Here is a 21887-nt window from a genome sequence, read left to right as displayed (position 1 = left end):
TCTGGTTTTGTCAGGTTGTAGGTCTGGAAATAACCTTGAGAAAGAAGAATTGTGAAGGAATGGTGGTGAGTCATCAACACTGAAATGCTAAGAGTGACAGAGAACTGGAAGTTAATTATTGGGTGCTTAAAAACCCCATGCAAGACAACATGTATATATCCAAAACCCCTGCTGTGATTGTCATCAGTGGTCAGTCAAGAAGGACTAGTGTTTGTTTATTTAATGTATTTCCTCCATAATATTCTCTGGAGTTCTTGATTTTACCACATTGTCCAGCTTAGGAAGAGCTGTTGTGACGGTGTGTGCATCCCCGCTCTTTAAAAGGTCTGCCATGGTTATTTGTCTTCAGTTTGTGTTCAACATAATGTCATTTTCTTGTGTCAACAAACACAGTTATTAAAAAAAAAAACCAACAATATTTTTGTCTGCTTGCTTGAAGACCTCAGAGGTTGGTTCATAGACTGCTTTCAGACCCTGTAGAAGGATAACTCCTTCCAGCCTGAATTTTTTTTTTTTTTTTTTTTTAGATTTCTTTGAATATCTGTTGGTTTCTTGCTGGTTTTGGTGATGAGGTTCCAGAAGAGAGTACAGAGAGAGTACAGTTTCTAGATCTGATTGTACCAGGGACCACACAGGCGAGGTTGTACAGCAGCCCTGCAAGAAATGAGATGTGTCTGGCCACGCCGTGAGCCCTGCGTTGATCTTACTGTCAAAACTGCGGTCGCGTTTTGCTGCAATTTCATATTTAGTCTGCTTTTTTGAGTTTTGGTTTTTTTTTTTTTTTTTTTTTGGCGGCGATGCTGCCATCCCTCCATCATCGGCCGCCGCCGAGAAGGTCTCTGGTTCTTCGGTGCTGAGCTTTGGCTCCTGATTTCACAGCAGGGCAGCAGGGAAGAGCCTTCCCAAGGGCAGGGACGTGCGGAGCCCGCGCAGCACCCGCCAAAGCCACCGCAACGCTCGGGAACCTGAAAAAAGGCAAGCCTGATTCAGCATTGCGTACGGGGGGGGGTGAAGAAAATCAGATTGCAGGTGACCTTATTTGGATTTAATGACCAGCACAGAGTGTGATGCCGCTGAAGGTGAGGTTTGCCCTTTCCTTTCCAGGCTCTCAAACCCTCCTTGTGCCTTTTCTCAGTCCCTCGCAGCCCGAGCGGTGGAGTTTAGGTCCCCAGCACTGCAGTAGTACTGAATTTATTGCCGCGGCGATAGAAGAGGCAAGAATTCACGGCCCGTTTGTCTGTCTTCAACACTGCAGGCAGCCTGTGCGCTGGATCCCTTGGTTTTACATCCGCTGTGTGATTCTCGTTGAATTTGCCTTAACCCGGCGGGATGACGTGGGTCGGCCTGGGAAATGCGAGTGCTCTGCCTCCTCTTGGACGCAAAACGGAGCCAAGGGCGGCTGAATGCCCGGGGAGAGCGTGGGTCCAACAGGACCAGTCTAGAAAATCGAAGGGATGATGCGCGAGACACAGCATCACCCTCCATCCTTTAACAGGTTAAGAATCATCGGTTTCTCTAATATTCCTCTGGCATGATTAACTCCTCTCTGCCAAGAAAAGTTTTGGCTGGTTCGGTAAGCAGCTATCCTGAAATCTCCTTTAATAGAACACTTCTGTAGTTTGCTTTCCGTTCCTTGCATTCAATGCTTGCTTTGATCTTTTATCTGAACCCCGCTCCCATTGCTTTACAAGTGATATTTTCACAGGATTTGGTGCTGTGAAGCTGACACTCGGTGAAGCCAGTCAAGACACAAACCACAGCCTCACTTCTCACATCCTCTTCTATGAACTGCAGGTTTGGTTTCAGGTGGCTGCTGCTGTGCTCAGCCCTTCTACCCTGCGAATAAATCCTCATTTTTCCTCTTCAAGAATTAACCCTCCTGAAAGCTAAGGAATCTAAGAGGCTGTACCAAATAAATAACATAATTTTCAGTAAATATTCTTCCTTTCATTGCATAACCGTTTCAACTGCTGTCATTTTTCCGTTGCCACATTTTCAGGAGGCTTTGCTGATCCAGGCATTTATTTGCAGCTTCGCTCGCAAGTGTTGGTCACAATCTGGGCTTTGATCTTTTGTCTGTTCATTCAGAAACCCCCAGGCGTCTACGGTTGCTGTTTAGCTTTGTGAAACGTTAACATTTTTAATCCGATTGTAGTCTCTGCAGCATATTTATTTGCCACTAAATCTCTTCCACAATTTACTGACAACCAAATGCTTGCAGACCTTTCAGCATGGAGTAGTCTGGCAAATGCATGTGAAGAATAAAATCGAGCAGTGCAGGATGACTCAGAAAATGTTTCTATTACCTTCATGTTCTTGTACTGTTCCTGTTACCAAATGCCATACGGGGCTTTTGGACTGTATTTACTGAGGCTTTGCTAGAGGTAGTAACTGTTACTACCCAGACTGTGGGTAAGAAACTTAAGTGACTTGGTGAAGGTCACGCAGCCAGTTGGTGACTGACCTGAGAGTAAAACCCAGCTCTCCCGCGCTTCAAACACTAAATCAGAATGAATGCGATGTCCTCCTGCAGAAAGCGTGGTAAAGCTGGCAGAGCAGCAGCACAGATGATTTAAAACTGTGTCTATTGATCCATGTTTAGTGCGTAGTTTATTACCTGTTAAGTTTGCCTGTTATTTCTTTATTATGCATTTTGTTGAATTCCTTTTCAGGCAGGCTTTCTGCAGAAGGGTGGTAACCAACAGGTCCCAAAGGGAGAGCGTCTCCCCGGCTGAGCTGTTGGTAACTCCCCCGAGCAAGATCACAAGCTCACACCTGAAACACCCTGCACCCATGCTCGGGCTGGAGATAAGAGCAGGCGGTGGATGGCTCTGCTGCTCTCTGAGCCTGCTCAAGCTTTGAAGAGACTGCACTTGAGTTCTTATTTCTTTTTAATCTGTTCTCTCCTTCCTTTTGTGTAAAAAGAGCCTTTTTACTGAGGTTGTGTTAGATCTGTGAATGAGACACGGTGTCCTGGTGCATCGCTGTGGGCCGTGAGCTATTCGGCTTTGGTTTTTAATCACGTTACGCTTCGATGAGTGGCAGCTGCTGCCTTGCACCAACGCTCCTCCTCGGGCTGGGGAGGGACGTCTCTGTCTGGGGGACAGGGACACCAAGATCGAGGGACACGGGGCCACCACTCCTTTACATCGAGGGACGTAGGGTCATCACTTCTGCACGCCAAAAAAGCCTGCCCTGTGCAAAGCTCGCCCCCCACGGTGCTTCGACAGCAGCCGCTTTCTCCGTGTTACTCATTCGGCACGAAAAGAAAACGTCTTGTCATAAAATAATTACAGACAGATTTCGCTTGCATGGGCTAATGTACAGATGAGTTTGCAATCTCGCGCAGGCTGAGTGAGAGTTACACGAGAGATCAGCGCTCCTTGGAGCACGCTGTCTGCGGGTAGAGACATTACTCAGCGAATACTTCCTTTACGTACCTCCAAGGTGCATAACCCCACGCTGCAATGCAGCTGAACAACCCATGAAATTCATTGCCAAACTGATGAATAACCTGTGGAATCCACTGGCACCAGACACGGCTCCCAACAGTGTAATCAAACTTAGAAAAAGGTTTAGAAAATGCTAATATCAAGAAGTAGGGAGCGTGTGATAGCTGAGGGAGGGTGTGAACCCCGAGATGTTGAAATAAATGTAGTGAGAGCGACATCATGATTTGATTCAAAACACCAGGCCGTCCATGTCCTCAAGGGTTACTCGCTGTGAGGATCTCGATGCTGGCTTATACACCCATAAATATATATATATATATATATATACACACACACATGCATGTGTTTGTCACCTTCTTTTTCTGTTTTCTCCAGTAACCAGCCCATGTTTACCAGATGCATCCACGCACCCATGTAAAGTAGAAATATTTCCTTCGGCTCCTCCCCCCCCCCCCCCCCCCCCCAAGAAATCTGTGGGAGCTTTTTCCACCGAGGAAGCACACGTGCACGGGGAGAGCGACGTTCCATCCCCGCACCGCCGCGCGCGGAGAGCTGCTGAGCAGGAGAGGAGCTGGGCTCCTCTGGCCACAGCTGTATTTGCAGGTATTCATCCTGGAGTGAGTTAGCGGGGCTGGAAATTCAGCCAGCAGGTACCTGGGATGCAAGACGAGGCTTTCAGCCTTGGGGGTTTTTTTGGACAAGATGAGCATTTTCACCCCCCGGGGTTTGGTCGTTCAGGCAATACAGGCAGCACGAGTCTCAGGATGTGGACATTAAAAAAAAAAATACCTTCCCCATCTCACATGAGGGCTGCTGGTAGTATGTGGCTGTTCTTTTACAATTTCCTTCCTGCTCAGGCAGCAAGCACCAATTTTAGACTCGCTGACATGTGAAAGATGCATTTCTGGCTTGGAAATAGTTTGCTGCTTCTAAAGAAGATTCCTACCCTGTCTTGCCAGGTAGCTACTACTCCGTAAATGAAGCGACGGATCTCCTGGGTTAAAAGGAAACAATTACAGTGCACAGCAGTGTTGGTGTGAAGGTATCCAGCAGGAAACAACAAAATCGAGCCATTTGTGCAACAGTTGTTAGAGAAAAACACACAGAGTGCCTAGCAAAAAGGGAAAGAAGGATGATAATCTCCAGGTTTAGCAGTTCTACTGCAGACTGATTTCATAATAGTAAAGCGGATAGCTCTAGAAAGGTAATTGTATGTAGGTGAGCACTTACTCTGTAACTTCTGAGTCTTACAAAATTTGTCAAGCCTTGCTCTTTTTTACAGGTTTTGGTTTGGTAATGCCCAGCCAGACGATCCTTTTGGCTTTTAATGCGCCGGTGTTAACGTCATTCTTACAGGACACATTCCCTGCGAATATTCCCGGCCCTACCCACGGCCAGCTCAGCCCCCCAGCACCCTGTGAGCCACGCAGGCTCCTCCGTGAGCAGGAATCACACCTACAGGTATGGAGCTCAGGGGCTCTGCGTGCTGCTTATTGTAAAGAGAGGCTCGAAGGTAGGAGAGAAGGACGGGCAGAGCAAAGCCTGCGAAGAGCGTTGAGCGCAATTGAGGATCGTGAACACCTTTTGTGGCTGTATTCCTTAAAAACACCCGGAGCGTTTCCTTAAAAATCGCCTTGTAATCCAACCTCTCGCATTTCCAGGGAGTTTCGGGTTGCTTTAGAGGCATTTTGCAAGACCACCTCTGCAGTCCCAGGCAGAATTTCAATCATTTCACAACCGTTCAGCAAGAAGGAGACTCCTGTATTTCACTTTCTGTATTTCATAAGATCCAAAATTCCCTGTCATGTGCCAGACAAATGCTCTGTCGCTGTGCCATGTTCTGCTTCGTGAGGCTGAGGCCGGCAAGCTGCTGTGAGGAGATGATAAATCCTTCACACACACAAAGAATCTGCCCTGTGACCAATTTAGAGAGACTTTAATTCAGCCTGGAAGATGACGAAGGCTTGCTCTTACCTGATGTAGTTTTTATTATTGAATGGGAGGGAAAATGTGAAATTGGGCTATTCTGTCATACAGAGAAGATTTCTTGGTCCTGGTACCCCTGTCTGCTGTACGATATAGAAATCCTCCCCGGTGTAGTGTCTTTTCATTAGGAATGATCCCAAGATATTTTACACAATTCAGTCAGGATGTCTCAGGGATCATTTTATCCATCTTAACTGCAATCAGCTCCAGGGTTGAGATACTCCAAGCATTTAACAAGAGAATGACTTTGAATTATAATTGAAGCATATTACATTCTGCAAAAATCACCTGCTCTGTATTTCAGTTCTTACAGGAATCCAAGTTTTATGGTTTTTATGCTTGTGACAGTATGAGGTAAGTTTAACAGTTTGATTTACTGGCCAAAGCGTTCCAGGCAGCCACAAGAATTTGTAGTCAAGAAAGAGGGCAAATGTCAGATGTGGGGTTTTGCTCCAGTTCTGCTGTTTGCAATCTCAGAGGCTGATCTGTGCCGCGGTCGTCGCTTCGGGTTTTTTTAATCACAGCTGCAACTTCCCTCAAAATAACCTCCCGATGCCTTGCGGGAAGCAGGTCTTTATATCCAGCGACTCCCCGTTCGTGGCTCTCAGGCAGGAGACGAGCTCGTCGGGGACCAGCGTTTGCTCTTGAGCATCGCTGCCCAGCGCGTGTCCCCACTGGCTCTCCGGGGGGGACCCGTGCCCCCCCTGAGCTGAGCCGAACGCGTGGCTTTGCCCGCTCCGGCTGTTGTTTAGGATGAGGTTGATCTTCTTCAGCAGGCAGACGGGGTCCCCCCCTCCCTCCCCGTCCCACAGGTGGGGAATGGGGCTCGTGTAGTCTCGGAAGAAGACGTTCATCTCCGGTTCTGGGAGGGGTGCTGGGGGCTGTGTTTGGTAAATATTGGCAGCGACGTACCCCAGCGGGTTCCCGTCGGACACCTGAGGTTTGTAGTCACTGATCTGCTCGGGGGTCACGATGCTGGCAGGGGATGTGCTCCCCCGGCGCTCCCCGTCCTCGGGGACCTCTCTGCTGGGCTTCTTTTTGGTGGCCACGTCCTTGCACTCCTCGTGCACCGGCACCTCCTCGATTTCCATAACTGTGGGGTCACTGGTGTCCAAGAACGGCTCGTGGAAACTGTTACTCGTGAAATCACTCTTTTCCTGGAAAAAAAAAAACCCGATGAGCGTAGTAACAAATTGGCAAATTTTACCCACGGGAGAGGTATCATTAGAGCATCCCAAGGAAGAAATGGGGCGATGACTTGTCTTTGCCTCGTCTTCCTTCCCACCTCTCTCATCCAAACCCCCCTGTGAGAGGGACTGCAGCGAGCTGGACGAGAGAAGATGGGGAGCAGCTCTGCCTGTCTCCGTGCTTCTGCAAGCATTTCGAGAGGAGCTTGAGTCGGCTGTGACCACGGAATAAAGAGTATATTCAGGCAAGGTTTAAAGACCTCAGCTAAGCTGGGCTCCTGTGCACCTTGCAAATGCCTGGGAAATGATTCCTGACCAGTCCCTGGTCCCTTAGGGCTGAATCCTCTTCCCATCCGTGTTTCTCACAGCTCTGGAGCAAGCTTTAATCTAAGGGGAGACAGGGCAGAATAATAATACGGGAGATAGCGGTGCAGTTACCTGGAGTGACTTTACCACGTTGCTGTTTTCCATGTGGGGAAAGTCTTCAAACAGCCATTTTGGCAAGAGCGATACAACAGTGGCCTTAAATCTTTAGCAAAAAGGAAAAAAAAAAACAAAAAACAAAAACAAACACCAAGATATAAGTCTGTTTTATCAGTCACTTATTCTGCATGCGGGATGAAGGTGTCCCCTGGCAGGAGGGGCACACCAAGTACATCCATCCTCCAAGGATGGCTTGGGAGCCCCAGGTTTACTCCTTGTGGGGGTGTTTCCCCAGCTGAACTCTAGCTCTTCATCTTTCGACCTTATTCCCCCAGATTTGATTCATGGCAGCGCAAGCCTGGAAGCTAAATTACCCTTGAGAAATCCCTTATGTAAAACTTGCCTGTGTGTGGAAACGTGGCTAAACTGGGACACGGGGGGAGGACCAAGCTATGTGTACGAACCAGAGGAGGCATGTGTGCCCTGACCTGATGAAATCGAACGCACAGCAGTAATGAAAGGTGATCTTCCCACAGCCGAAGCTGCTGCAGAAATTAAAATTATTTATGAGAGATTTTAAATTTGCTGAGCATTGCTGGATTTGGGGCGGGGACAGCGGTGCCCGGACTCCTGCTCATCCCTATTCCAGCTAAGCGGCAAACTGGGATAGACGAGCACTGGTTTGGGAGGATGCCTAGTGAACAGCAGTGTGAAAACCAGTATTAAGATCCTCCCCGTTGAGTTTTCCAGCTGCTCCACTGCCTGTCCCTCAGGGTGCAGGCGTGAGGGGCTTCAGCATCCCCCCCCTCTGCCAACACGGGGAGTAACAAGCCCTAGGATAAAACTTACCTACAGAGGTTGTGGTTTTCCTCTCTTTTTCTACCCCTGCCCTTGTATCTCTGTAATAATCCCATGTATCTCTAAGGCTGGCCTTTACAGATTTTTTACTTTTTTTGCTGGTCTCTGCCTTACTGGAGAGCACGCAAATGTCTTTTCATATAGGAATCTGATTAATAGGTGAGGTTGCCCTTGGTAAATGCAGTGAAAAGGCCTGGTTTCTGCAGTTAATTTTAGAATATTCTGGAAGAAAAGTATGAGTTGGAAATAAGGAAACAAATTGCGGAGGAGAAAGCAATACCTTCTCCTGGCTGATTTTTTAAGCATCAGAATTACAAAAACCACCGATAATATGACCACGCTGGCGCCCAGCCCCAGGAAAACTCCGATGTCATCGTCTGGAAAAGGAGAGAGAAGAAGAAGGTCAATCGGGTGGCTCTGCTCCGCCGCCCCGGCTGCCACGACGGCCGTTGATGTAAAGGGTGGATCTTTGCTAAACCAGCATTTCACTTGCCCTTTCGCTCCTCAGTGAAGGAAGCAAAGCCAGAACAAAAGCAAAAAGTGCCCGAAGTGGTGGCCCATCCGCCTTGTGCTGTGACCAGGGCGTGCACGGCCCCTTCGCCCACGAGGTGTGGTCGCCGTGTTTAACCATTTCCTACGCCGCCTTACCTTCCAGAAACGCTGAAGTGAATTCTTCAGCTTACGCTGGTTTTGCTTTTGGTTTAAGCACTGCCACAGATCATAACGTAACCTTTAGCAGAAGATGTACAAACCAGAGCGTAACCGAAAGTTAGAAAAATGGATGGGAAATGTTTAAATGAGTCTCTGGTTCAAACTGCAAGATCGAAACAGTCTATCGCTGCTAGGATATATGTCAGCATTATCTTACATTTTCCTTGTTTTCTTATCTCCTACTCGTTGTAATGTACATTATATTATGAGTCTCATAAGAACGCAAAACTGAAGGCAAGCGTTTTGCGGGTGCTATTCATCCGTGAGGGCACTGCAGCCTTCCCTGCCATGTGGCTCATCTCCCCATCAAGTGAAAAGTTGCTTTTCTGGCCTTGACCTCTCCAAGGCGTAAGGGTGCTTCCTCTTCTTCATCACCAGATGCTGCAGGCGCTGCTTGTGCTAAAACTTCCACTTCTGGTTAAGGAGAAAGTCTGGCTTACCAAGTCTAAGCTACGATTTTCTTACCATGGGGGATCTCGCTGTAGGTGCTGCCCAGGAGATGGTCCTCTGAAGGCACTTAAACAGAGAGAGAGGAAAAAATGTCCATAACTTAATTTAGAGGACAGCAGGTAGCACAGACGCTATGGCTTATTTTAATTTTGTTAATATTATTTAGAAAAATAAATAATGGTATAATGAGAAAGATAAAGCCCCCTCAAGTAATTAGTAACTCCAGCCCTGGCTGGACTCTACACGATCTCCTGTTTCTCAGAGATCCAGTTAAACAAGATGTTGATGAACACATAGCATCAATTACAAAGCATCTTCCCACGCACATCGCTCCCCTCAGCACCTGAAACAAGAATTCAGCCTTCCTGAGAAATTACACATCATTTCTCAGGGGCACCTCCAGGTTATGTCCCGAAGTGTCTGAACTCCACGGGACTGAATTTTCTGATAGTGTCTGTTTGTGTGATGGGCTGGGCGGCGAGGGAAGATCTGTAGCTAAAGAGCCAGCCATGGCAAGGAGTGTATTTCTGCTAAAATAAGCAATCTTTAGCAGCCCAAGGATCCAGGTGCTTGATGAAACCCTGCATTTGCACGCCTGAAGACTCCTCTGTACCCTTCGGCTGGCTGACTGCTTTAGGAAAAATCCTGGTGCTCCTCATGTTTGCTTTTCTGTCCCCGAGCACCCGCTGCCCCAGCCCGGCAGGGCCAGGACATCTCCTCCTCAGAGCGGGGCCATCGCCTGGCCCAAGCCAAACATCCCCTCGGGGCAGCAGAAAGCTGAATGCATTTAAGCAGAGGATCAGCATTAATAAGAAAAGCAGCTAGCATCCTCATCTACAGTCACAGGGCTTCAATTGGCCAAGATAATTAAGGATATCCAGCATAATGTAGCCTATATATATAAAATATATTTATATCCTAAACAACACGGGCCACCTGATTTTAGCCAGCGATTTCTGCAACAGAGTCAGTAACCTGTCAGTTGAGACTAGTTCAGATGACAAGGAGTGAAAACCTTTTGGAAATCACAGCCTTTAGTGAATGAAACAGTGGCTGTCAAAGGACAGAGCTTATCCAAGCCCGGTGGAGCCCGTTCTGCTTCTGGTACGTACTTGCTTTGCAATGCAAACCCGAGGCCAAATGCAATTTCTTCCTCTCCAAAGGGCAAAAAGATCCCCCAAAATGTGCTGTCTCTGATTTTGAGCATTTGAAGCATATGTGTTTCCCAGCAGAGCTCCTGTAGCTCAGGTATTTCAGTTCCCTCAGTAGAGTGTTTGCAGTACAAACCCACTCAGCTGCTGCTGTGGATGCTGCAAAGTGTCTCTCAAAAATACGGGATTGCGGAAGGAAAGGGATGGAGTACATTATTCTGCAGCCTGGCAATTCAGAAGTTTTGGGTGGCAGGTGTCACTGGCATATTGAGCGGGTATAAATTAAAAAAAAAAAAAAAATTAATATGATTACGGTAGTGCCTTGCTGACGATGAACAGGCTCAATCTGAATAAGGAAGGTGAAGGATGGGGTTCAACCTGTGGAGTCAAGCTGGAGGACTTTCTGTGGGTGTCAGCTGTGGGCTGTGCTGGTGTGTTGGAAACAAACCTTGTCCCAGACATGAGCTTCACGTTGGCACTTCCCCACACAAACCCCCCAACCTTTGTTAGAGGAGTCTATGCAACCCCCAGGGATGAAGTCTCTGTTTTTAAGCGTTTAACGCATTTCTAAGCCGTTTGCTAATGCAAAGGTTGGAGCATCCTCCTTCTGACACCCAGCTCTCCCCCCTTCCGCGCAGATGGAGACCTGCTGCTGAGGTTTAATCCCACTGGAGAGTCAGGACATTGGAAATTTGTGTCGCCAGAGCTGGAGGTGCCCAAACCCCAACCTGCCCAGAGCTGAAGGCTGTCTGTGTCCGTGAGGATAACACTGAACAGCCAGGGCGAGCAGCCACGAACATCCCGGGATGAACCGGTCGGGGATATCTGTTTCCAATTTGGGAGGGAAAAAAATGAATAACTTCCCTTCTCAAAGCCATGAGAGGTGCCAACCAGAAACACAGAGTCTGTCTTAGGGAAATTACCCGAGCAGCTTCAAATAACCCCTCTAAAATCGCATCACAGCGTGGGCCGGTGAGCAGATGACATCCCCGGGCGTTACAGTTGCCTGCAGCTACAACCAGCTCTGTCAGGGCACTAACAGCTCTTAATGGCCCTGACCAGCCTCACCTGGGACCTCCACCCACACCCCTGCCCAGGGGCTCGATTTAAGCTCAGCCCTGGGCCCTCAGCCCTGATTTGGGCTGTGCTGGGGGAGCTCTGGAGGTCCTAAACCTTGGTCTCAGTTCTCCATGGACGCTGTGTGTGGTACCCCAAAACGCTGAGGTTTTTGCGGGTGCTGTGGTGTCTGTGAGCAGGTATGGTGGGGCTGGGAGGTGTCCTCGGGTGTTGAGTGTTTTGTGGGGATGATCCTGCTTCGCCTGGGTGAGGACCAGCAGCGGGATGGAGCTGCTCAGGGAGCCCAGCCAAAGCCAACGCACGCAGGGCTGGAGGCGATGAGAGTCCTTAATTTCTTTTGTAAATTGGCCCATGATCTTATACAAAATGTTTTTGGGAACTGAATCCTGCCTGCTTCCTGTTCCAGCTAAGAAAGGGCAGGCTGCAGCTTGGCCAGTTGGTCTCTAAAAATTTTCTAAGTTTTGGTTTATCTATAACGTTTACATCTGTGCAAAGCAACCTCATCTTTCCTATTGCAAAAAGGGGAGAATGGCTCCACTGGTGTCTCTTCTGAAGCAAGATATGCTTCTCGTGTGCATTAGAACCATGCACAGGAGCAAAGATTAACTAGAGAAGGCTTTCAGACAGATATATTGATAAAAAAAATCTCCATTTCCATGTCCTGCAGTCAAGAGGTTTCTACCTAGAGCCTTACCTTCTTCTGGTCAGTGGGAGGGTTTTACATTTTGTTTCTAAAGCTAAGTAATTCTACAAAACTGGCAGATTGGAGGCACATTAAGACTGAAACAGCGAGCTGAGCTCTGCAGCTCCATTGGAGCAACTTTTCCCCTGATGGGGCTTACCTTGGCCAGAGCTTGGTTTGCTGACTCCATCGGCGTAGACTGCGTATACCGACACATTGATGTGACCTTCTGCTATTGCCTCTTCTAGAAAGAAGCAAGATTTGCCTTTAAAATGTAAGTTCTGTGAAAGCTCTGGGCTTGCTTAAGGGCTTGTTACTGAGGGGTGAATGTAGATGGAGGTGTGAGGAGGGGTCCCCAGCTCTGAGCCTGCTGCACTCCTTCCCTCCCCTGGGGAAAGCTGCTGCATGAGCTGTTCCTAAAAACACATGTGTAAGAGCAAAAGCCTGGTTGGGTAACTTGCTAGGAAGTACCCCAAACTCAATAAACACCAGAATTAATGTGAGAAGCAGGAACGGAGTGGGATGAGTCCTGAGATATTCATGCTGCCAGGCTTGTGTCTCTGGGCATGGGAGAAGAGGTGCTAAAGCGACAGCCTCGGTGCATCAAGTGGTGAGCCTTCTCTCTCTGCAGCCTCTAAATGCCCCCGTGCATCTCCTCCCCCGGCCCATAAATGCCCCCGTGCATCTCCTCCCCAGGCCCATAAATGCCCCCGTGCATCTCCTCCCCAGGTCTAGCGTGGCTTCTCTGCCTGCCAGCTCACTTGCCACTTCATTGTCTTTCCCTGTGACCTTCACCTGGGGGACCAAACCCCACCAGCTGCCCTCCTGCCTCCCATTGCTTCACTCCTTGCTCCCCAAGAGCTCTTCAGGGCCTACTCCCCCAAAAAAACCAAGTGGGCAGGGGCTCAATTTCAAATGAAACTTTGCTTTTTATGATCTATTTTGGTTTTATAATTTCCTGATGAACCCCACCAAGGACTCCTGGAGTGTCTTACCTTGGATGTACGTGTGTGTTTCTTGGTACGGGACTTTCTTCCAAAAATATTGCTCCTCCTGGCTATACCGGGCGGTGGAAACCCACTCCACTATGAACCAGAGTGGGGACCTCCCGCTGCGGCGGGGGGGTTGCCAGGCCACCGAGACCCTGCTCTGGTTCTCAGCCTTGACCTCCAGGGCCGCCGGTGCTGGGAACTCTGCGGGGAGAGATGGCAAGGGGGGAGTCACCCCAACCTCATCCTCAAAGAGCGGGAGGCCTGGGAGGGTCAGCTAAAGCCTGGCAAAACGTCTCTCCTGAAAGTGCTTAAGGACAGAAGAGGGAACAAGAAATTCTAGAATGTGGCGGGTTTGTATGTATACACACACAAATGCATGTATAAAAATATAAATATAAGAAAATAATGTTTATAAATATAAAAACCCCCCATGCTTATAAATATAAAAACCCCCCATGCTTATAAATATAAAAACCCCCCATGCTTATAAATATAAAAACCCCCCATGCTTATAAATATGCAGAAACCACCTATGTTTAGAAAAATAAAAACCTATGTTTATAAATATATATCTGTGCTCACATATCACTAAAGCACATCTTCAGCTTTGTTATGTCTCATCTGAAATGCTTTACCTGTCATTTCTTACAAGAAATGAGAGATTAGAGAATTTTTTCCACCTTATTTCTCTTTAGTTTCTTTTTAGTCATCTATTTGTCCTCAATTTGTAGGGGACTTTCCCCTCCCGTTGCTTATTAAAAGAGACTTTTTTTCAAAAATAGGAAAGTGGGGTTGTGGGGAAAACCACAGCGTGTGGCGCAGGGAAATGAAGGTGGCCTGGGAAGGATAATTTTTTTTTTTTTTTTTTTTTTTTTTTTCTCCTTTTCCCCCTCCCTTTCTGTTTGCAAGGAGCCAGCTGGGGCTGCCTCCCTGGCAGCAGGCGTTATTTTGGGGAGCGGAGGAGCAGCCTTGCACCCGGCCCGGCCCTGCCAGCCGACGCAGGCAGGCCAAACTTATTTTTAAGCTCGTTGCTGCGGCCTTCGGAAGCTGAGGGCTGCGATATGTGCCTGCAGAGCATCTCTGCGGGATGCTGGCCTCGTCTGGAGGATGCTGTGCTCCCCCCGTGGAGCCGGCAGAGCTCCGCGGGGGCTTTTCCTTTGCTTTTAAAGCATGCGTGCGCAAGCTAGCATTTCCCCCCCCCCCCGCCCTGCAAAAGTGATTAAAATAAAGCTGCGATGGGTGTGTGCAAACTCCCACCTTCCCGGCCACCGGCATCCCGGCCGAGCGGGATGCTGGCGGGGCTGGAAGCCCCCTTGGAGTTGTGAGCGGTGACGCGGAGGGCGCGGGTTCCCCGGGGTACCAGGAGGCTGCAGGATGTGCTGGAGGTGTTGCAGAGGAGCCGGGTTCCCCCGGGGCTCTCGGCGACCACGGCGTAGCCCACGATCCTCCCACGGGCATCTCGGGGCGGCAGGGGCTGCGAGAGGGATGGGTGCAGGGTTGGGTGCTGAGCCACCCCACCCCAGGATAGGCGTCCCCCCCGACTGGGTGATGCACCGGTGGATTTTGCAAGGATGGGGGGAGATTTTTTTTTGGTCCCAAAGGACACGTTGGGGTCTCCCTCCTCCCATCTCTTTGTCAAAGGAAGGGCATCGCCTTCCGCTGCCTCTTGGCAGGCGCTCTTCTCGGGGAGGAGCAGAGCCCGCAAAAATGTCTCCGGAGCTGCCAAAAAAAAAAAAAAAAAAAAAAAAAAAATGCTTTTTACCTTGATCAAGACCGTCACCTCGTGGCTGCCGTTCGGGAAGGCCGGGCCCAGGCGCCGCCAGACGTCGGGTGCCACGGCAGGGGCTGCGGGAAGGAAGCGTGGGACGCGGCGTGAGCTTCCCACCCGCGCACGGGGCTCCCACGGACACGCAGCCTTTGGCGGGAAGCGCCGCTTGGAGAGGAAGCGGCCCCGATTGCAAACGGCAACGAGTGTTGGGTTTTTTTTTTTTTTTTTGGTTTTTAGGGCGAGCGCGACCCCGGCTTCCTCCCTGCAACCGGGGTGTAAGGGAGGGCATCGCTCCTCGGGCATCTGAGCCTGCTGCCAGCCAAAATAACTGAGCTGGCCGTGGCTAAGCTCATCCCGGTGTCGCTAGCCAAGATGCGAAGGGGGAAATCTGACCCAAGACAACAGGTATTTGCGGCCGGTGAGCCACTGTGGCTTTTCCACCTAGAACAAGCTCCCTGCTGCTGGGAGAAAGCAAGCTACCAAAGATGGATAAGCGTATCCCGTCCCTTTTTCTGTACAGAAAACCTCTTTCTGCCTGCAAAAAAAAAACCCGCGGGGTTTCTCTCCGGCTCCCACCACACTGCAGCAGCCTCAAAATCGCCATGAGGGCTCGGCGGGGGGGGGGGGGGGGGGGGGGGGGCATGAGACGAGCTGCCGGCTTGTGAGAGTGCTCAGCCCTCGGCCGCAGCGTGGGGATGGTGGCGGTGCCTCTGGGGGCGTGGGGGGGGGAACAGGGACTCCCACGGCGGGCACATGCAACGTGCATGCCATGCACACGCGTGTCGCTGGCTGATTCGAGCCGCCGGAGCTCGGGTCTGATCCTCGCCGAGCATCTCAAGGAGATTTAGGGGTGGTGGTGGGGGGAAACGTTGTCGGAGCAGCAGCGGAGGCTGAGCTTACCTGCCTCGGGGGTGGTGTAGAGAAAAGGGGGGGTCCAGGCGCTCCAGGGGCTGTCGGTGGGGCTGAGCCGACACCTCGCCTGGAACACGTACCGGGTGTTGCTCTGCAGGTCGTGCCGCGAGCGGGGCCCGTGCTGTGCCGCACCGTCCCACGCCTCCACCTGCGAGGAAAAAGCAGGGTGCTAGGGGGGAGCAGGACCCAGCTGATCCCCCCCCCCCCAAGTATCACCACCAGCCCCCCCACGCAGAGCGGGAGCACGCGGCGGTCGCCTGCATGGAGGTGGGGGGAACGGGGCACGGGGGTCCCCATCGCCGCGGTGCTCCAGCACGTGTTTTTGAGGCTGATGCTGTTGCGAGACACGGTGAGCACGCAGTCCCCTCGGCTGGGGGGAGATGGGGGGGGCGGGGTGGGCAGCGAGAGCCCCCCCCCACACACACACACACACTGGGCTTGTGACACCACGGAAATTTCGGAGGGGCTCCAGTGGGTGCTGGGATCAGGGCTCAGCCCCCGCCAACACCCGGGGAGGGTTCCAAAAGGGTGTTGTTGCCCCCCAAGTGTCGTGTGGGTGGGGGGGCGACCGGCGAAGCGCTGAGCATCCCTGCAGACTTGTTTGCCTTGTCACCTTTAGGGAGAATATTTTGAATTTTGCTTTTTTTTTTTTTTGTTTTAAAAGCAGAGATAACCCTGCCCAAAAAGCTGTCTGTCTAAAGGTTGGGGGGGCTGCTTGTGGCTGGGGGTGCACGCCCCCCACCAGCAAAGGGGTGGGTTTGGAATGACCCCCCAAATGCTCCCATCACCCGTGGGTGCTCTCCAGTGGGACTGGCGCTTCTCTTAATGGGGGGGGGGGGGGGGGGGGCAGCTTCAGAGTATGGGTCTGCGTGGGGGGAGGTTTTTTTGGGGGGGGGTCGTGGGCTGTCTCACATGCCATGCCGAGGCGCCCGCGGCTTTGTGCCGCTCCTCGCAGCGCACGTTCTCCAGCAGCGTCTGCCTCCTCCAGAGGACGGTGGTGGTGGGAGGCGACGTCTCCGTCGTCTCAGCGCCGGCGGCCAGGGGCAAAGCGGGCACCACTGCGGGGGACACGGGAGGGGGGGGGGGGGTCTGGGTGTCTGCTGTCGCGAGTCACCCCTGCGTGCCCCTCAAGCGGGCGGACGGACGGACAGACGTACCCAGCTCCCGCAGGTCGAGGAGCCGAGGGGCCGAGCGGGCAGCGCCCAGCGCGTTGCTGGCCTGCACCCACGCCGAGTAGCGGGTCCCGCCGCGCAGCGCGCTCAGCGGCACCGGCGAGCCGGCGGGGAAAACCTCCTCCTCCTCCTCCTCTTCCTCCTCAGCACCATCCACCGTCCCCGCGCTGGGAAGCAGAAAGCGGCCCCGGTCAGAGCTCGTCCCGGCTTGCTGGAAAGGCAGCCCCGGCTCTCGAGGGGGTCGCAGCTCACGACCGGGGCACGGTCACCTCCAGGCCTGGTGTTTGTCACTCTTAAAGCCAACGAGAAAGTCATGGCCTTCGGTTCTCGACGCTTCTGCGGGGCGTTTGCATCTTCGCTGGGGGGAAGGCAGCTTTCTCAGCTCCTCAGGGTTTGAGCCCAAGCGAATTTAGGCTAGGCGGTTAATTGCTTCTCTTCACAAAGCCGACGTATGGCGGGATTTCAATGCGCTTACTTTAATAATCGGTTCAGATTATCTTTGAAAGCCTGCCAGCTTTGTGTCACGGGGGCTTCAGTGCCAAACGTGGCAGGGAGCATCCCGGGCTGGGTCGGAAGGCAGCAGCCGGCACACCCGCTTCAGCTTCAAGCTTCTCGTGCTCTGCTCGAGTTTCAGTTTCAGGGTTCGGGCAGCGTTAGGTGCAAACTGCCGGCTGCACCCTCTCAGCGCTTTAGCTTAGAAAAAGTCCACCCATCTGCCTCCAACAGCCCCCACCCCCCCCCCCAAAAAAAAAAAAAAAAAAATGCACGATGGCTGCAATGCCCGGCAATGCGATGAGATGTTTTGCTGGGCCACTGAGCGTGCGCAGGGCCACCGTGCAGAACGAAACCCCGGGGGGTTTCGCGTGCGGTTTGCAAGCGGGAGAGAGGGAAGGCGTCAGGTTGAGTTAGGAAGCGTTAACTAGGGCACGGTGCCCTCTGCCAGCAGCTGAGCAGCCCCGGCGTCACCCCGGGGGTTTGTGGCCGCCGTGCCCCGACCGCACGCCCTGCACTGGTTCTGCTGGTTGCCTTTGGCTCGTCGCATCAACCCCCCCCCATCCCACGGGGCCTTACCTGCGCAGGTGGAGGGCGTAGTGGGTGCGTAGGTGGGTGGGTCGCCCCGCGTCCCACATGCACGCCAGCCGCCCCGAGTGCTCGTGGATGCTGCAGCTCAGGTTGCCGGGGGGGGTCCGGGGGGTCTGCGGAGGCAAAGCCGAGCGGAGAGTGCGGGTACCCCTCGAGCGGTGCCAAACCCAAGCTGCTGCAACCCACCCCCCCCACCACCACCAAACACCCCCCTCCCCGACCTCCTCGGTGCTGGCGGCTTAACAAAAATCACCGAAACCCCACAGCCTGGGGGGGGGGGGGGGGGGGGGGGGGTACTCACAGCCGGCCAGGACGTCGGCGCCGCACACCAGCCAGCGACTCTGGGTGTTGGGGCAGCTGACGAAACAGGCGACGGCCCCGACGGGCATCCGAAAATCGCGCAGCCGGAGCTGGACGGTGCTGCTGTTGAGGGGGTGCAGGGGACCCTCGGCGGGGCTGTAGTTGAGGAAGATGAAGAACTTGGCCCAGGGGCAGCCGAGGGTGGAGAGGCAGTTGATGGAGATGTCGGAGCCCATCCGCACCACCGGCGCCGGCTCGATCCAGACGTGCCCTGAGCACTTGATGTTTGCCACACCTGCGCCAACACCCGCCGGGTCACCGCCGCTCCGGGTGGGCGTCCCACGGGAGGAGATGATGCCCGCGGGCTGCCCCGCTCCGCCACGGGCGCCTGCTTTGCTGGGGTGCAGGCAGCAGCGTGGTGGGGGGGGGCAGCACCCCCCCAGCCCCCTCGCTCCACTCCCCCCCCCCCCCCCCCCTCCCCAAGCAATAGGGATAAACCCCTTTCAGCAGCGACCAGGCACCCAGTGACTCATCCCCTCAGATCGGAAACAGCTAGTTTCACCAATTTTAGGTTTTGCTCTAAGGCTTAAATGACTGCAAGGAAATAACCCGTAGTCTTGAGAGCTCTGATCCCCCGAGATTAGGGCGGCAGCCCCCACGCAGCTGCCCTTCGCTATCAGATGAAGGCTCTGCACCAGCCCCGGCAAAGCCGGCTCGCAGCCGGTATCGGGCTCGATCTGGCCTTCCTGGAAAGGGTGTAGCTGCTCTCCGGCTTCGCGTGCGCGGAGGCAGGATGATGCCGGTGGCAGCCGCCGAAACGTGCTGCCAGGCAGCTGGATGCAGCCCCCCCCCCTCCCCATCCAAGGATGTGAGTGCCTCCCCTCCAAATCCATCGCAGTGACACTATAATTTTTCCCGCTCCGATTTCCCAGCTGGGCCGGGGTCTTTGCTCCCGTGGCCAGCGAGGGTGACGCTGCTGTGGCCGCGGTGCCGCTTACCTCCGCACAGGCAGCAGAGCAGGACCTGGAGTGCCAAAACCTCGCCGGAGCTCGCCATGGCCCACACCGCGGCCGGCGCCCACGCGTGGCGCGGTCCTGGGTGGGAGGAAAAGTGGGGGTTGTCCCACCAGCCGCTGCCCGCGCCCCCGGGGACGCTGAGGGACCGCCCCAGGGGCGGCAGTGGGGGGGATGCGTAGCGAGGGTTTCCTTGGGGATTTTGGGGTCAGGTCGGGTCATGCCAGCGGTGGGAGCAGAGGGGGGACACTCAGCGTTGCGGGTAACACGCACCCCACTAGCAGAGCCCAGCGTCCAGCCCCAGTGAGTGGCCCCAAAGCCACTTTCCCTGAGCTCCCACCCCCGGTGACGTTTCCCTTATATCTGTGAAATTTCTCCGATCCTTTCCTTACACAGATGTGTATATTCACGCAGTTTTTGGTCACCCCGGGCAGGGAAGATGGGGGGAAGCGCATTCAGGACAGCCTCACCTCCACCCTCGGGCAGGAGATGGAGCAAATCCTCCTGGAAAGCAGCTCCCAGCACACGCAGGAGGACCAGGAGCTGCCAGCGTGGCTTTACGAAAGGGAAATCATGCCTGAGCAGCCCCAGAGCCTGCCTCGAAGCAGGCTGGCGTGGTGGGTGAGGGGGATGCTGCTTGTTTTCATCCTGCCCCTCTGCTCCGCCCTGGGGTGGACACATCTGGACTGCTGGGTCTGTGACTGAGCTCCCCCCGTGACAAGAGAGACAGGGACAGACTGGAGCGAGTCCAGCAAAGGCCACAAAGATTCCTGAGGGTCTGGAGCCCCTGAGATGTGAGGAAGGGCTGGGAGAGCAGTTCAGCCTGGAGAGGAGAGGGCTCAGGGCGTCTTATCTTTGGGTATGGATGTCTGATGGAGTAGAGGTGAGGGAGCCAGACTCCTCTCAGTGGTGCCCAGCGCCAGGACAGGAGGCAGTGGGCTCACGTTGAAAATCAGGAAATTCCCGTTAAACACCAAAAAAAAAAAAGCACTTTAAGGGTGAGCACGCATGGGGCCGGCTGCCCGGCAGTCTCCATCCCTGGAGACGCTGAGACTCACCCAGACACGGTTTCGTGGGACAGAAACTTCCCCTGTTCCCAGAACGTCTTTCCCCCGTGGGTCCTGTGGGAAAGGGACCTGCCCAAGCCGAGCCGTGGCTCCTCCTGGCAGCGTTCCCCCCCCCCAAGTCCCAAAATCCCAGGAAAGGGCTTCCCCTCTCTCCCCAAGGAGCCACACTCTTGTCCTCATCCCACAGTCTTGCCTGAATTTTTCCCTGCTCATTTCTCCTTCCTCCCCAGCCCCAAAGGCTGGGGGGATGCTGCGGTGGGCGCGGGGCTGGGTGCTGGGCAGACCCTTACCATCACCTTACCCACCGCTCACGTGCACGGCGCTGAGAGCTGAGCAAAGCCCCGGCGCCTCCGTAGTTTTTCTTTCTAAGCCAGCAATAATTAAAATAGCCCTGCACCAAACCTGACGTTAGAAATGGCAAGTTTGCCCTTGAGGGACAGGCCAGACCAGAGCCCACTGTAAAAGCCTCAAAATGACATTGTTCAACCCAAACCAGGCTACTAGCTGCAGCTAACGCTTTTGTATTTCTGCTGCTGTATGAGTTGACCTCGTTTAAGGGCTGTTCATAACTAGTGACTCAGATTTCAAGTGCCTTCCTATTACCTGACCCACTAAGAGAACCTGAAGGCCTCCCAGTTGCCTGCAAACCTTCTGCAAGTTAGAACAAATGGAAAAAAAAAAAAAAACAAACCAAAAAAACCAAACCCAAACCCTCATGGTCTCTGAAAAGAGCTGAAAATACAATAAACCTGCCTGACTGCCAGCTCTAAGACAAGACCTCAGGGTCTGACTTCTCCGGAGATCACTCACGCTCGCGTTTTATTCCAATTTACAGGCGTTTGCAAACTCCGAGTTTGCAGACTCCGAAGGCGGAAGGAAGGAGACCATTCCTCTTATTGAGAGATGCATGGTCTGTGATCTCATCCGTATTAAAAAGCCTCCTCGTCCATTAGCGCCGAAGAAATGCGAAGCAAATGCAGAAGGAAAAAGCTGTCTGGATTGTGCAAACCCAAACCACGCGAAATCTTTACGGGCAATGGGTGTCAGGAGCAGCTAACGCACAGAAGCAGCAGCCGAGAAACACGAGCTGGGATATTTTAGGGCTTTAAATCCAGGTGGTAGAGGGCTGGGAGCTGGAAGGGGGGGGGGTCCTTACCTTGCTGTTTCTCAAGACATGTGCTGCCGGGCCCCTCTGCCTCCTGCTGTGGCCGGGGCTGCCGAGCGCGGCGAGAAGCATCAGCAAGTGTCAGCAAGCCTGACCTAGATTGCTGCGCCGAGAAAAACTGAGAGTTTCCAGTCTGAGTCAGTCCATGGGAAAACCCAGCATCCCTTAAAGGAACAGCCCCTGGGCTGGCTGGGGGGGTTGTCTTTTTAGTTTTTAAGTTGTTACAGTATTTGGAGGCCGCCCCCACCCCCACCCCCCTCCCCACCCCGCGTAACTTTAAATCCATCCCAACTGGATTTTTATGATTGTGTGCGAGACGGCAGGAGCCCAGCGGAGGGGTCCTGGGGAGCCAGGCTGAGATCTGTCAGCGAAAAGAACATTTTTCTACGAATCCCGAAGCCTGCAGTGAAAAAAATCTTTAAGGACTGTGGTGGTTTT

At 53.0% G+C, this 21887-nt stretch overlaps 1 protein-coding gene across 1 annotated transcript; it reads right to left on the bottom strand.

Moving 5' to 3' along the window:
* Positions 1 to 4746: 4746 nt before the first annotated feature.
* Positions 4747 to 21526, bottom strand: IL23R (interleukin 23 receptor). Its single transcript, XM_042808434.1, is given in 16 exon segments — positions 4747 to 6595; positions 7064 to 7154; positions 8187 to 8283; positions 9083 to 9133; positions 12138 to 12221; positions 12973 to 13170; positions 14227 to 14443; positions 14732 to 14814; positions 15638 to 15797; positions 16562 to 16707; positions 16807 to 16988; positions 17893 to 17996; positions 17998 to 18017; positions 18206 to 18499; positions 19203 to 19298; positions 21441 to 21526. Coding segments are annotated over 15 exon segments (2406 nt in total). The 5' UTR covers positions 19261 to 19298; positions 21441 to 21526; the 3' UTR covers positions 4747 to 5974.
* Positions 21527 to 21887: the final 361 nt, after the last annotated feature.

Source organism: Tyto alba, unplaced genomic scaffold (assembly GCF_018691265.1).
Source record: "Tyto alba isolate M040663 unplaced genomic scaffold, T.alba_DEE_v4.0 Super-Scaffold_1000006, whole genome shotgun sequence".
NCBI lineage: Eukaryota > Metazoa > Chordata > Aves > Strigiformes > Tytonidae > Tyto > Tyto alba.
Note: the sequence above shows the minus strand (reverse complement) of the source record. Positions and strands in the feature narration are given on the sequence as shown.